At 40.1% G+C, this 12,761-nt stretch overlaps 1 protein-coding gene across 2 annotated transcripts in view; it reads right to left on the minus strand.

The window, feature by feature from the left end:
• SLC6A9 (solute carrier family 6 member 9) overlaps nt 1-12,761 on the minus strand; it is a 42,300-nt gene that overhangs the window by 12,110 nt on the left and 17,429 nt on the right. Inside the window, exon 1 of one of the 2 annotated variants that reach the window (XM_053470087.1) lies at nt 7,109-7,454. The exons of the other annotated variant lie outside the window; for it this stretch is intronic. Coding sequence (XP_053326062.1) covers nt 7,109-7,123 — 15 coding nt within the window. The 5' untranslated portion in view covers nt 7,124-7,454. Of the gene's footprint in view, nt 1-7,108; nt 7,455-12,761 lie in introns of those variants that run through there. 2 annotated transcript variants of the gene reach the window in all.

Consider the following 12,761-nt stretch of genomic DNA (forward strand, 5'->3'; position numbering starts at 1 on the left):
ATAAAATCCCATTTCCAAGTATTCTATGGCACCATAAATCCTGCATGCACAGGGTGGGAATAAATCTATCCTGAATTACAGAAAAGACCAAGGACTGATTAAGGTCCTTAACATTAGGAAAAATGTGCATATTACATGGACGGAAGAGTTCTAATCTGCTTATTCCCACAAACAACATCTTGGGCATTAAAAGCCTTTTAGGTTTTATCTGCCTTATTAGATGACTTAGAGAAACACTTACCTACATACAACAGCTTCCACTCTGCACATTAACCAATTATTATTTATTACTATTATTTATCGTTTTATATAGCGCCATCAAATTCCGTAGCGTTGTACAATGGGTAATTCTAAAACACATTGTTTTTTTCCTTTGACAACATTAAATTATTATTATTAGTGGTTGATTTATATAGCGTTGTCATTTTCCACGGTGCTGTACAATGGGTAAGATCCAGCTTGCCTACAATTATGATCACTTGCAGACTCCCAACATACATCTCTAGAGGAGTCTCTGTCATATTAGGGGTTAAATGCATTAATGTTCACATGTTTTTTTTTTTTCAAAGCCAGCTATTGTGTACAAAAACAATGGCCACAAAATAGAAGCGAACCAGCCCCTACGTGACTGCGAAATACAAGCCCCAATTCTGATCCAAATACAATAGCTGAGGTCAGCCCCGTACCCAGGGAGGGGCAAATCAGCAAGTTCAGGGGTCTTGTTTTTCAAAAAAGAGCCATCTATATAAACATTCTTGCCTATGTCATCTGGACCATGGGACCGCCAGGGAAACAAACAAGGCTTACAAATACAACTGCCGTGAGAAAGCAAAAAAAAAGCACATATTTATACCATTCCAAAAACATTCCAAAAATGGGCCAAATGCAACATTCCGCCGGTTGCTACGGTGGTTGCTCTACGTTTACAAACGGTCTTAGTTTAAGAGTTGAGAAGAAACTCGTCAGTGACTTTCAAACTACTACGGAAATATATCAGCTAATTTGACATGAAAACTAAACCTGCATGTCTCCCGAGTGTCCCTTTTTCCTTGATGTTCCTTGTTTGTAGGATGTTTGAGGGTTCTTCAGCCCTCAAACTCACAACTCAGCTACAGCTCAACATTCACTCGACTCTTTTAATGACAACGCAAGTTGTTGAGGGTAGTTTCTCAAGACAAGCCACGTTATGTCAATCATGTTACCTTTCTGACTCAACTGAGAACTGATCTTTGAGTAAGTTGTTTTTTGAGTAAGACTTTGTATACTCCTGCCACCTACATAAGAAACATATAGAAGAAGAAGCCCAAGAGTCCTTCTCGGTGAAGGACTTGGGTTCCTCGGACTTCACACGGGAACCTTCTCTCCACGCTCGGCTTCAGGGCTCTCCTCTGCGGAAAGCTGTCTGCCGGCAGCTGCTTTAAATCCTCTGCAAATCGCGAGATGTCGCCGGTGATTTTGCTCAGGTCTGTGGCGCGCTGGCATCAGGAGTCTGTGTGCACCTAACCATGTCATTCAATTACTGACGCAAGTGGCCTGGATGTGACGGGCACTTATCCTTACGCATATATGCCAGGCAAAGCAATCTGCCGATAGCTAATCCTTGCAGAAAAGTGGTCTAGTTTAACCCCTTGCCCTCTGAGATGCTATCCGCTAAAATGTGAACACCGCATACTTGGCGAAGCCCGGAAGAGGGGCTTTTCCTTGCCTTTACATGTACTGGATAGTTTTGCCCTTACTATGGAGAAATTAAATGTTTCATTTAGAAGAAGGCTCTGGGGGCTTTTTTATATCAGTCACCTAGGCTAAAAAGTAAATCGAGGCTAAAAAATGTTTTCCATTGAAGCTGTATTTTTTCCATAATTATTTGCCTACTTTGGCCTCTGGGAGATTTGGATAAACATATCCCATCATATTGCTCCTTATTTTAGCAATGTTGGCGTTCAGTGCCTTAGTGCAGCTGGCTCCCTATCATTGGCCAACAGAGCATGATAATGGAATTGGGACGCGTGCGGCTGACCCAAGCAGCATACAGAACGCTAACGAGGAAGGGCTTAGCTTCGTAAACTACCGCTGATGGCTATGAGCACACTGGATTCATTGTTACCATTGTACATACTTTGATACACCTTCGCATATCTGGGTATGCATGTATCTATATAAGAAATACAATAACTCGGGTACGGAATTAAGTTTATTCGGAGAAAGCGATCAAAATGTAAAAATTTAAAATACCTGCAAAACCAAAAACATCACTAAGGTCAAAAGCATCATCGTTAGAACAACCACTGGATGCGATGTATTGGTAAATTTTAAAAAAAAAATAAAAAAGAAGGCCACATGACAAAAAAGTAAAGAAAATACTCAGAAATCTGAATGGATTTGGGCAGATGATCTCCTATCAACAAGGTGCTGGGATAAGTTCAGGTTGGTTTTTGAACTTCTGAAAAGTGATCTTTATTTAAAGATGAATTTACGATGGATTATATCTGTCTCTAACAGCTCACAATACATAATGGAGCCATGATAGAGCAAGAGGTTGGGAAATTGCGGGGAGACATAAGTATTACCGCTACTTTACCCTAAGGAGGGGGTAAATGCATTGACAAAAAACTAAAATTGGAACGGTATAAAACAATGATACCCCGATTAAAAAATACAATGAAGACCTATAAAATGTGGTTTTTGTAACAAGGAGAGAAAATAGTAATTGGCAAAAAAAAAAAATGGTCTCTGCTCACCAGTTAAATCCTTTTTCTTTCTGGCTTATCCAGTGTTGCAACGAGATAAACCAACACAATATTTGTAAAGGCTTTGGTAAATAGTGATCAAAAGCCTCTGCTATGACGTGAACTTTGTAACCAGAAATAAAACAAAAGTAGTAACCGGAAATGCTGGATGTGAAGGTCGACTGATTGATCGATCTATCCAAATAAATGAAATATGCATCGTTTAATGGTGAAAATGATCATTTAATTGTCTTTATTCTGTGATAAAGTACAGATTGGCATTTTAAACGTCCACTCCATGGGAGGTCATCAGGTTTGGCCTGAGTTCTGGGAACTTTCTAAATGAGCTGATGCTGAGATTGAAGATTCTATGTAGTGACTCGCCAAATGTGTCAACAAAGTGACTCTCAATAGATATACTTAAATGAGTCACCTGCATTCAAGCAGGAATATCAACCATAATATACTGGTAGAAGAAGCACCTATTGGGAATCTTATATATGACCACAGGAGTGTGGAATAGGAAGGAGTCGGCTCCAGACAGTGAGACCCTGAGAATCTGCCCCTTCACCCTGAGACCCCGATATTAGGGCAAAAACCCTGAGACTCAGAGTCCAACCCTGAGAGTTCCCAGGGATGGCAAGAACTTCACATGATGAATTAAATATGTACAGAAGAATCACCGGCTCTATACCTGAAACTTTCTATTATTTAATCTGGCTATTGATTTTTAGTAAAAATCATTCCAATCTCACCGTCTCCTGAATGCCCCCCATTCTTTTTTTTCAGATGCTAATGAGTGGTCTTCATCCACAATGGGCTTATTTTGTTAGTGGTCCTTACACGGCATTTGGCTCCTATTAGCATGTTTCAAAAGAAAGATACCCATCATTGATGCGGGTAGCCTGCGGATTAAGGATAGATTGTCCGAATCTCTCTGATTTACGTTTGGGAAGCTCATCCCCCATCCCTGACAGTCGGGAGGATCTGGGGTGTCCTTCCGCCCCGTGGCATTCAGTGGAGCTCACACAAAACATAACAAAGCAGGCCATTTCATAAAAACCAAACTTGCAGGTCCCACAGAAACCTGAATTGCCCTCTCACACAAAAGACGAAGAGTTATGCCTGTCAGAGAGGTTCCTGGAGAGACAAGGGAGAGGAAATGGTGTGGGGAGTTTCCGAGGTCATCAGAAATTAAGGGGGTGTTTTTAGAAGGCCATCAATTTCACTCTGGCAGAGAAAGTTTGAGCGATTAAGAAACGTTAATAAACGTAAAACCGCGAACTCGATGTAAGATCGACCGGTATTTACTCTCACTCTGCCAAGAGTTATCAGGAATACGGCAAACCAAGATAGGCTTTAACCAGTTATCAATATTTAAACAAAGCTCGTGGCAGCACCTTGTCCCAAGCATTGCGCAACAGATAACAGCAATGGGGAGGGTCACATCCACTAGTGAATAGATTCCCCAGTGTACGTCTTATCACAATCATTTTACTCAGTGCTATACATATATATATATATATATATATATTCTATTTATGCTATATATATATATATATATATATGTGTGTGTGTGTGCTATATATATATATGTATATATATGTGTGTGTGGCTGTGTGTATATGGGGGGGGGCAAAAGTTATTGCATGGCCATAGTAAGACAATACAACATAAAACTAGGACATACAACATAAAGACATACGTTTAAGAAGCCTCATAGAGTTCATATGGCAACAGCCTATCAGTGCTCGCTTTCCTATCACATGACAACTAAGTGGCAAAAAGTATGAATGAGGCAAATTTTTACAAGGTGCAAGAATTATTTCTGGGAACAAGACTAGGAATTATACTTCTAACTTTTTATGATGTATTTAACAAAAGTTTTCTTTAAATTGAATTGAAACATAGGTTTTGAAAAAATATATATATATTTTTTTTAAAAAATGTACATAAAGGCTGAGATAGAGACTTCCCTATTTTAGCCGTCGATGAAACACCAAACGCTGTTTCATAAAGAACTTCAAACTCTCCAAGTAAACCTGGTTGACTTCAAGATGTAGAGAGCCGACACAAGCATCCGAACGGAGATATTTACAGATAAAGAGCGAGGAAGGAAGGTAGAGGAATGGAACCCAGAGCGACGCACACAGATGGCCCCCTTTTTTCCGGGGGCACTCAGCCTGAATTAACCACATTACAAGCTTCCATTTCAACTCAAGCAGCAAGAAGCATGTTTCTCTTCCAAACGCTGTCTCTGCCAGGACAAGACTCAAGCCAACATCTCCATTTCACATTCTATCTGCTTACAACGAATTCCGGCATTCACAAAATTGTCGGGTTTCCTTTCCTTGCAATCAAGTGTTAGGTTATTTGTTAATGTTTATTACAATCACGCAGTAAATTGGTTGGTAAAACAGGTATTTTTCTGGTATATCTAATAAGCGGTTGAATTTCACACGCAGACCAATATGGCGTCAGTCTCTGTTTCTACATTGTTTGGTTTTAAGGGTGCCATTCGGTGACGTGAAATCAATTAAACAAAGTTTGACCTATTCAGCAAAAAACATGTTTGCACTTTAATTAAAAACATACTTATTACATAAAGCTAGAATGTTTTCATAAAATTACTTTTTTTAATACAAAAGTAGAGGAAATCGCTCTATAAGACAATTGCTTCCGAATGACAAAATCTGAATGAACACGATCCTGTGAAACTGGCTAACGATGCACATAAAGGATCCAATGGTGGGGCAGTTGAGGCTAGCTGAACTAGGAGAGATGAGGGCTACTAGCGTGGTTACATGGGGCATTTGCACACCTGAGGACTTTTTTAAATGAACTCAATTAAGCATTGGATTGTCCATCATAAAGATTATGCAGACGTGGTTTACTAATGGTGAGGACCAAATGGGTTTAATAACTGCCCGTACGAAAATACCTGACTTGTTTTGGGTCGTCACCTGTATGCAAGCAGTGATCTCAGCTGTGAGTAGAATGTGTACAAGAGAAGGGTATTTAGAGTCATCTGCAGATTTCGAAACCCTTAGAATTTGCCCTTTTAATTTGTTAAATCAATAGAAAAATCCTGAGAAGATGGGCTTTTAAGAAAGCGAGAACAATCAGATCTTTAGGTACCAAATCCACTGTGCTCTGATCATCAACCCTTTCAGGGGAGAGTTTGAATAGCCCAGCTAATTGCAACACCTTACAAAGAACACCATATGTCTTTAACCCTTATTTTAGACCTGATCTCGATTTACTTCATCACGTACTTTGAGTTACATTATACTGCCTTCGTCATATTACGGTCATTGGCCATTTGATTTCAGTCTCACTATTTTACAACATCGTAAGACTACGTGAACATGTAAAAGCTCTGTACTGTGATACATTTTACCTGTATGCAAGAGCTATGTATAGTTATTTCTATTCTAGAGAATTAAATATCTGGTTAGGAATATAAACTCACTTTATTTTGCTTCTATGTAAACTTGGATTCGACTGTAAATTGTCTTCCCCTGTAAATTAAAACAATCCAAGGATTGCCCATTTTTCAATGAGGTTTCCATAACTTTCTGTAGACTGTGGGGTCTTTATTTAGGACTCAACATCATATCACCAGAACGGCATTAAATGAAAGAAATTCTGTTGCGCCGCCAAGTGAAGCCCACGGGGCTTTTATTTTATAGATTTAAAGATTTTAACTAAAATCTGATTTCTGTTATAAGCCGAACAACAATCGCAACCTTTCACTGTATTTCAATTATAACTTGAAAGTGCCCAAAACAAAAGAACCGAAACGTGCATTTATAGAACGAAGTAGAATTAAGCTGACAATGAGAATAAAAAATCCCACCGCGATGGACATCACTGCAACGAAGGAGAGTTTAATGGTTTTGCTCTCCATCACCTAAACTACTAAACGTCAGAAAACTGCGGGTATTATGAAAATAACTAGCAAAATGATTGATAGGTAATAAAAACACTGAGTGCTCGCGTGTAGCATGCAAATAATATAGTAGGTAATAAATAATTCTATAAGAATATAGAAATATAAAAAAAAACAACTAAGGAACGCGATGTCTAATGATGACTTTGCAATTATGATACACAATGCTAAAACAGATATATAAAATGTTATATATTGTTGTTGTTTTTTTTATTTGCCATTAAAACAGAACAATTAAAAAAGGATATATATATATAAAAATAAAAACGGAGGTCATTAGAAAATAGTAAAGAAAAATAGAATTTTGTGTCCTTAACCAGTTAATGGCATCACTGAATTTATTACTCGAGAAAAAAGACCCCAAAAGGCTATTTTAGTTACGAGAAAAGAAAGTCCAGAACCAGAGCTGCCGACAGATCATATCACCTACCACACATAGTCCCATCTTAACTCTCTTCCCGACCTGTGAATTCTTGGAATCGTTCTAGGGCAGATTCTCCAAAGGGGAAAAGAAATGGGTGAGCCTCTCAGGTGTGGACGGTTTGTGTCTCGGCTCTACGCTGGTCCCTGAGATGAGGGCACACAACATTTCACGGGCGGAAAAGAAGGAGGAAAGAGAAAGGGGAGACAAATTTACTGGTTCCTGATATAAATCCACACGGGGACAATAAAATGCTGCGGAAGTGTATGTTTTCTCAAAGACGCGTACATCGTTTATCTGCCAGCTTTTTAGGCAGTGACATGCTTTCAAAGTGGCTGAAATGCGTTAAGAAGTCTCTGGCACATCCATAGACTATGCAGAGGAGGGGGGCTTCAGTCAGGACAATCTCCTCTCCCCACCCCCCAACTACACCCTCACCCCCACTTTCTCCTCCTTGTGTATTCAGTCCTTTCTGGAGTGAAAGACACAAAAACCCCTCGGCCTCCCCACTTTTTATGCTCTTACAAAGCGAAGGAACTTATGACCTCTCCTTTTCGATATCTCAACTAACTTGGAAGACCAAAAAAGGTTTAAGGCCAGGAAGAAGAAGAAAGCAAAAGAAAGTAGCATTTCGCACGTGAAACATTTTTAAAACAGAAGGAATTTCCATTCTCTTTTTGGTCAGTTGAGCCTCTTTTTTAAGCATCCCTACGAGCTTTCAAGCTCTCCTGTCTTCAAAATTTTACTTTCGGAAGACCCGATTATATGACGTCCATCTCGCTACTGTGAAAATTAATCCCGGAAAAAAAGGGGACAATTTAGCAGGGATTGAAACAATTCCAGAGGACATCATACAGTTTCCCTGGGAGCTTCGTACAAAAGAGGCATTGAGACAAGGCCACACTCGGCATCGTTACACTGATCCTTGTAGCTTTCTGGGTTTATCATCGGCTTGCAAATATTTTTACATTCATTGGCGACACTGGACTCCATATAACTCCTAGGACCACTTGTTGGGCCTCCCTCCATTCTTCAGCCTACATGTATTGCACATTTTAGTTATATTGTTAATAAATGTCCTCATTTTGTGTATACTGAAATCCATCTGAAATCCACGGGGTCTTCTACGCACTCCTCCGTAGGAGCACACAGAATGTCCACGTAACTGCTGCTGGTAATCAGACCACAGTTTGTGAAAGTTGTCTGTATCATATCATCTATATTTTGTGCAAATACAAAACCATTGTGCCATAAGTGGCTGTCTGTAAAGCGAACAAAAACTTAAAAAAACAACACATAGCCAGTAAAACACACAATGGGTTTTAGTTGCAAAGGGAAATAATAGAGTCAATGGTTAGCAAACATTAAGAATATTGAGTTGGTTTCCATAGTGATTATATTCAGATCTTTGCCATGGGATTCATACTCCTTATAACATGGTCCCCGCATGATGGCTGAGTACATGTGTTGTGGTCATAATATGGCCTTTCCGGATCCCCATTAAAACATTATGTAGTAATCAATAAAGCATAATTTCATACTGTATATGTTCTGTAACTGTGAATAACACTGAATGTCCTTAAAATTCAGGGAGCAATATATATAGTAAAGGATATACTAACCATACCTCAAAAACTCTATGGTAACACCTCATAGGGCCTAGGTTTGAGAAGTCACTTGAGAAGTCACCACCCTGCGGCATTACTTTAAGCAAGCTTTTTTACGTGAAAAGTAAAAATAACATGTTGTAAAAACCAGCTTTTCATTTGCCTTTTGCAAATATACCCTTTATTAACATTTTGAGCTACAAAGTTAGAAAGAATAGCACTGTCACAGTTACATGCCAGTCCTCTCTTTAAAAGCACAGTGGGTCGGGAACGATACCGGTATTTTACATGCTATTCTCCACTTGGCCACAGGAGGCATCAGAGATAATACGGAGCCGTTTTTTTTACATAGCATTTCCCGAGCCCCCAAAGTGAGCTGTTTATGCACTCCATTTGGTGAGTGCTTATGATTTGGCCACTGTACATAGTGAGTGTTTTTGGCCACTACTTTGTCCATGTTCTTGAAATGACAGGCAAGCTACTTCTGATTAGATACTTTGTATCAATACATACAAAAGGGATTCACATCCAGTATACATTTGCGTTATCGATCTATATTTTACGTATGGCTTCTTCCACAAGTGATGGGGTCTTTCATTTCATCAATTAATTGTATTTAAAAGCCAGGAAGAATGTATTAGAGCCATACCGTAATCAAAGGTTCATTTAGCGTCATTAACAGGTATGTGTCCTTGTAACATCCTAATAGCCACCTTCAAGCAACCTGTGGACCGTTTCTGGTGGCTCAGGTCTTACAGGTATAGTTAAAGAATAATGCAGCCTGTACAATGTTGTTCCCAAGCCAAGGCTCAGCACTCCCGAAGTCATGGAACAGTCAATACAATGTACTTTCTGTAACATGATATACTTAGTAGCAAACACATAACAACAACGAGCGCACTGCCATGTTTTATTAATGTAAAACCTGAGCAATTCGGATGCAAGATGGTTAGTCCAAAGTGTACATATTAACAAACCTCAAAAGTCACAGCCGAGACCAACAATATGCTACTTTTACTTGTTCAATCTCCGACAAACGCTTTAAAGGGTGTGTAACGCTTCCGTCTCACTTCTGATCAATAAAATATCTCTTTTAAAGAGTAGAAGGCCAGACGTGTAACAAGTGTCTCCCTGCAGGAGAAGTACTACGGGCATTTTAATTTAAATTTTTAATTGTTTTTCGAGTTTACTGAATAAATATCTTACTTATACAACATTGAAGGTAAACTGGAAAAGTGCCCTCAGGCGTGTATTTAAAGTGGAAACGCACAACGATAATGTTACATTGTGTTCCTCGTTAGTTTCCTTTTTACATGTGAGCTTGCAACGTAATTGTTTAGCTGTTTTGGGATGAGAAGAAGGGGATACACCTCAAAATGTCGGCATGTTTGTTTTATTTCTGTGTTACGATATCTATAATCGTATAATCCCTTCCATTCGTTCATAGCTAATAGTTTGCCGTCTGCTTGAGTGCGCAGGACATTTCGCATGCTGTACGTGCCATCATATTGTTGGCACTTATGCAATTAAGACAGCGCCCCGCTGCTGGCATGTAAAAGGTTAATGGATTAAGCAGCGGCAGTTGTAAAACTAGGGACAGCAAAGTACAAACTGGGTTCTGTGTGTCCTTTAATGAAGTCTCATTAGAGGAATCCAGCTGCTTCACACTCCTTCTCCCCCTGCATCTATTACACACCCGATTACACAGAGGCCCTCCACCTCGGAGAGGAGAGCTGCCTTCACTAAGGAAACCACATGCACACAGGCAAGGATTTCAACTTCTCCCGGGCTCTCAATGCAATTTCCTGAGATGCACAAAAAGGGGCTTCAAGAGATGTTTCCTCCTATGTTATCAGGAAGACAACCTTCACGCCGTTGGGGAAAATTCCTCATTCCAACGGAATCCAAAACCTACTGCTTTGAACGTCCTAAACAATGATCGTTGGAGACGATGAGTGGCCTTATACCGCGCTACAGTATTGTTTCCATATCTAAAATGGAAGTGAATTAGAGGAATCGAGCGCCCGCCCTACTTACAAGTAGAACACAATGGCTTTGGATCGTAGTGATGGCCAAACCAGATATTACGAAGTTATCTTCAGTGTCAGCAATCTAAGATTATCCAGCGGTCAGAATTTGGTGGTAGAATCTAGGAATGCTCTTTTACAGCATAGGCTTTTATCCATATAATAAATATATATAAATATATATATATATATACTCTAGAGTGTAAACTTGAGAGGTATTACGAAACACGCTACACTTTGCTCACGGGTAGCGAGCTCAGCCATGATATGTGGTCACCGCCGGTACAGGAGGGACACGCTTTATGACCACCCCTACAGCTTTCCAGCAAGAAACAAATATAGACCGTGGACACCATGTACTGGGAAACCCGTGGACTATTTAAAAACCTAGAGCACTTGTGGTATTTTTCCAAACACAACCAAGCCTATACACCTGCTGAAAGCATCCAGTATATGACAAACCCAGAAGTCTTTACTCCGGTGTAAAATTGTAGCCGAAGTGTTCCGCACAAACTAACTTTTTACGTAATAATTCAGTAATGGAAATTCACTTCTGAATATTGTGCCGATGGACTATATACCCCAGGAGTACTGATTAGGCGGTGCTACGGCTACTGTAACAGCCCCATTCAGACTTTGCTTACCCCACCAACTAAATACCCCCCAACGTGTACACCAGGATGAGTCAATGTCTAATTACATAAGAGTTTGCAGTAGAGTTGAACATTTTCACATCACTATACAGGGCTGAGCGGACCCTGTATGAAGCATAGTTAAACTAGTGAGAGAGCACTTTCATTTAATTGGAGTGCTTGACGCACATTATTATCATTATTGACGCAACGCTTCTTACAATACACTGAGATTTTTAGTATGGTTACTGTCCCGGAAAATTCCATTGTCTTCCCTTTTTGATAGAAAGGCTCAGTAGTCTATATCAAGGCCTGGACTTCATAAAAGAGTGCGGGAGAAAAGCACGTCCCCCAATACCACATTACAGGAAAAACGAAAGACCTAAATCTGAGCTTCTGAAGCAATCAGCCAGGTCAGGTATAATGTCTGTCTAGTTGGTTACCAGAAACAACCTTGTCCAAGACTTGAAATGTTACTGCTGGCATCTATTTTATACAGAAATATTATATGAGCGTTTATGGACATCACGCTTTCTTGTCCTTTAAAGAAAACAAGTAGCTCAACATATGTCTCCTTGGCTCCTAAATTCTATACATATTGGTCAAGCTGTGACCAAAAATATGCCTATAGTACAAATGGATATGAGTCCAGGAAAGAAAACATTTCACGTCTATTACAAAAGACCTGCGGCATAGAACGTTATCCACAACCAGTGCACTGTGGGGTCATATCAATAACCCGAGTGAGGGTATATCCCGGCATTAAGATACTTCTAGCAAACTGAATAACTGAATGCGCTTATCAACTTTAAAGTAAATGCCAGAGATCAGATGAGGTCTGCAATTTTAAATATACAAAATTAACAGACGTGGACCAAATGGTCTTCGCCGGCTGTCCCTGCTTATATATATATTAGTTTGTCAGATCGGACACATGGTTTAGAGTACTACTGATGTCACAGAAGGTTTCTGCCTCTAAGATGCTGCTTCACTTGCAGGGATGGATACAGAACCCCCCCCGACCCCCATTATTTGCCTCCACCAATATCGGAATGACTCATGCCCACAATTCGAGGCTCTCTGCTGTGTTCTGCGGTGGCATCCCATCCCCCAGTTTTATTTCTGCTCTGGACTCCGTTCTCCGTCTCTCTCCGTCTCTCGCTCCGACTATCAGTACACATTTGGAGTATTTAGCTTGGAGGGACCCAGCTGTTACCGCGTGCGTAACTACAAAGTGCCCTCATGGGAGAGCATGTCCAGAAGATAAGCGAAGCACAAACGTCCAAAGAGCATGGATGAAGTGGGGGCGAGAGATGCTTCATATAGGACGAACATATGGGATCCTGACTAAATAGTCAGGAAACACACCGTGTTGGATGCGCAAGTCACGTGTCTG

The sequence above is a fragment of the Spea bombifrons genome, chromosome 6, assembly GCF_027358695.1.
Source record: "Spea bombifrons isolate aSpeBom1 chromosome 6, aSpeBom1.2.pri, whole genome shotgun sequence".
NCBI lineage: Eukaryota > Metazoa > Chordata > Amphibia > Anura > Pelobatidae > Spea > Spea bombifrons.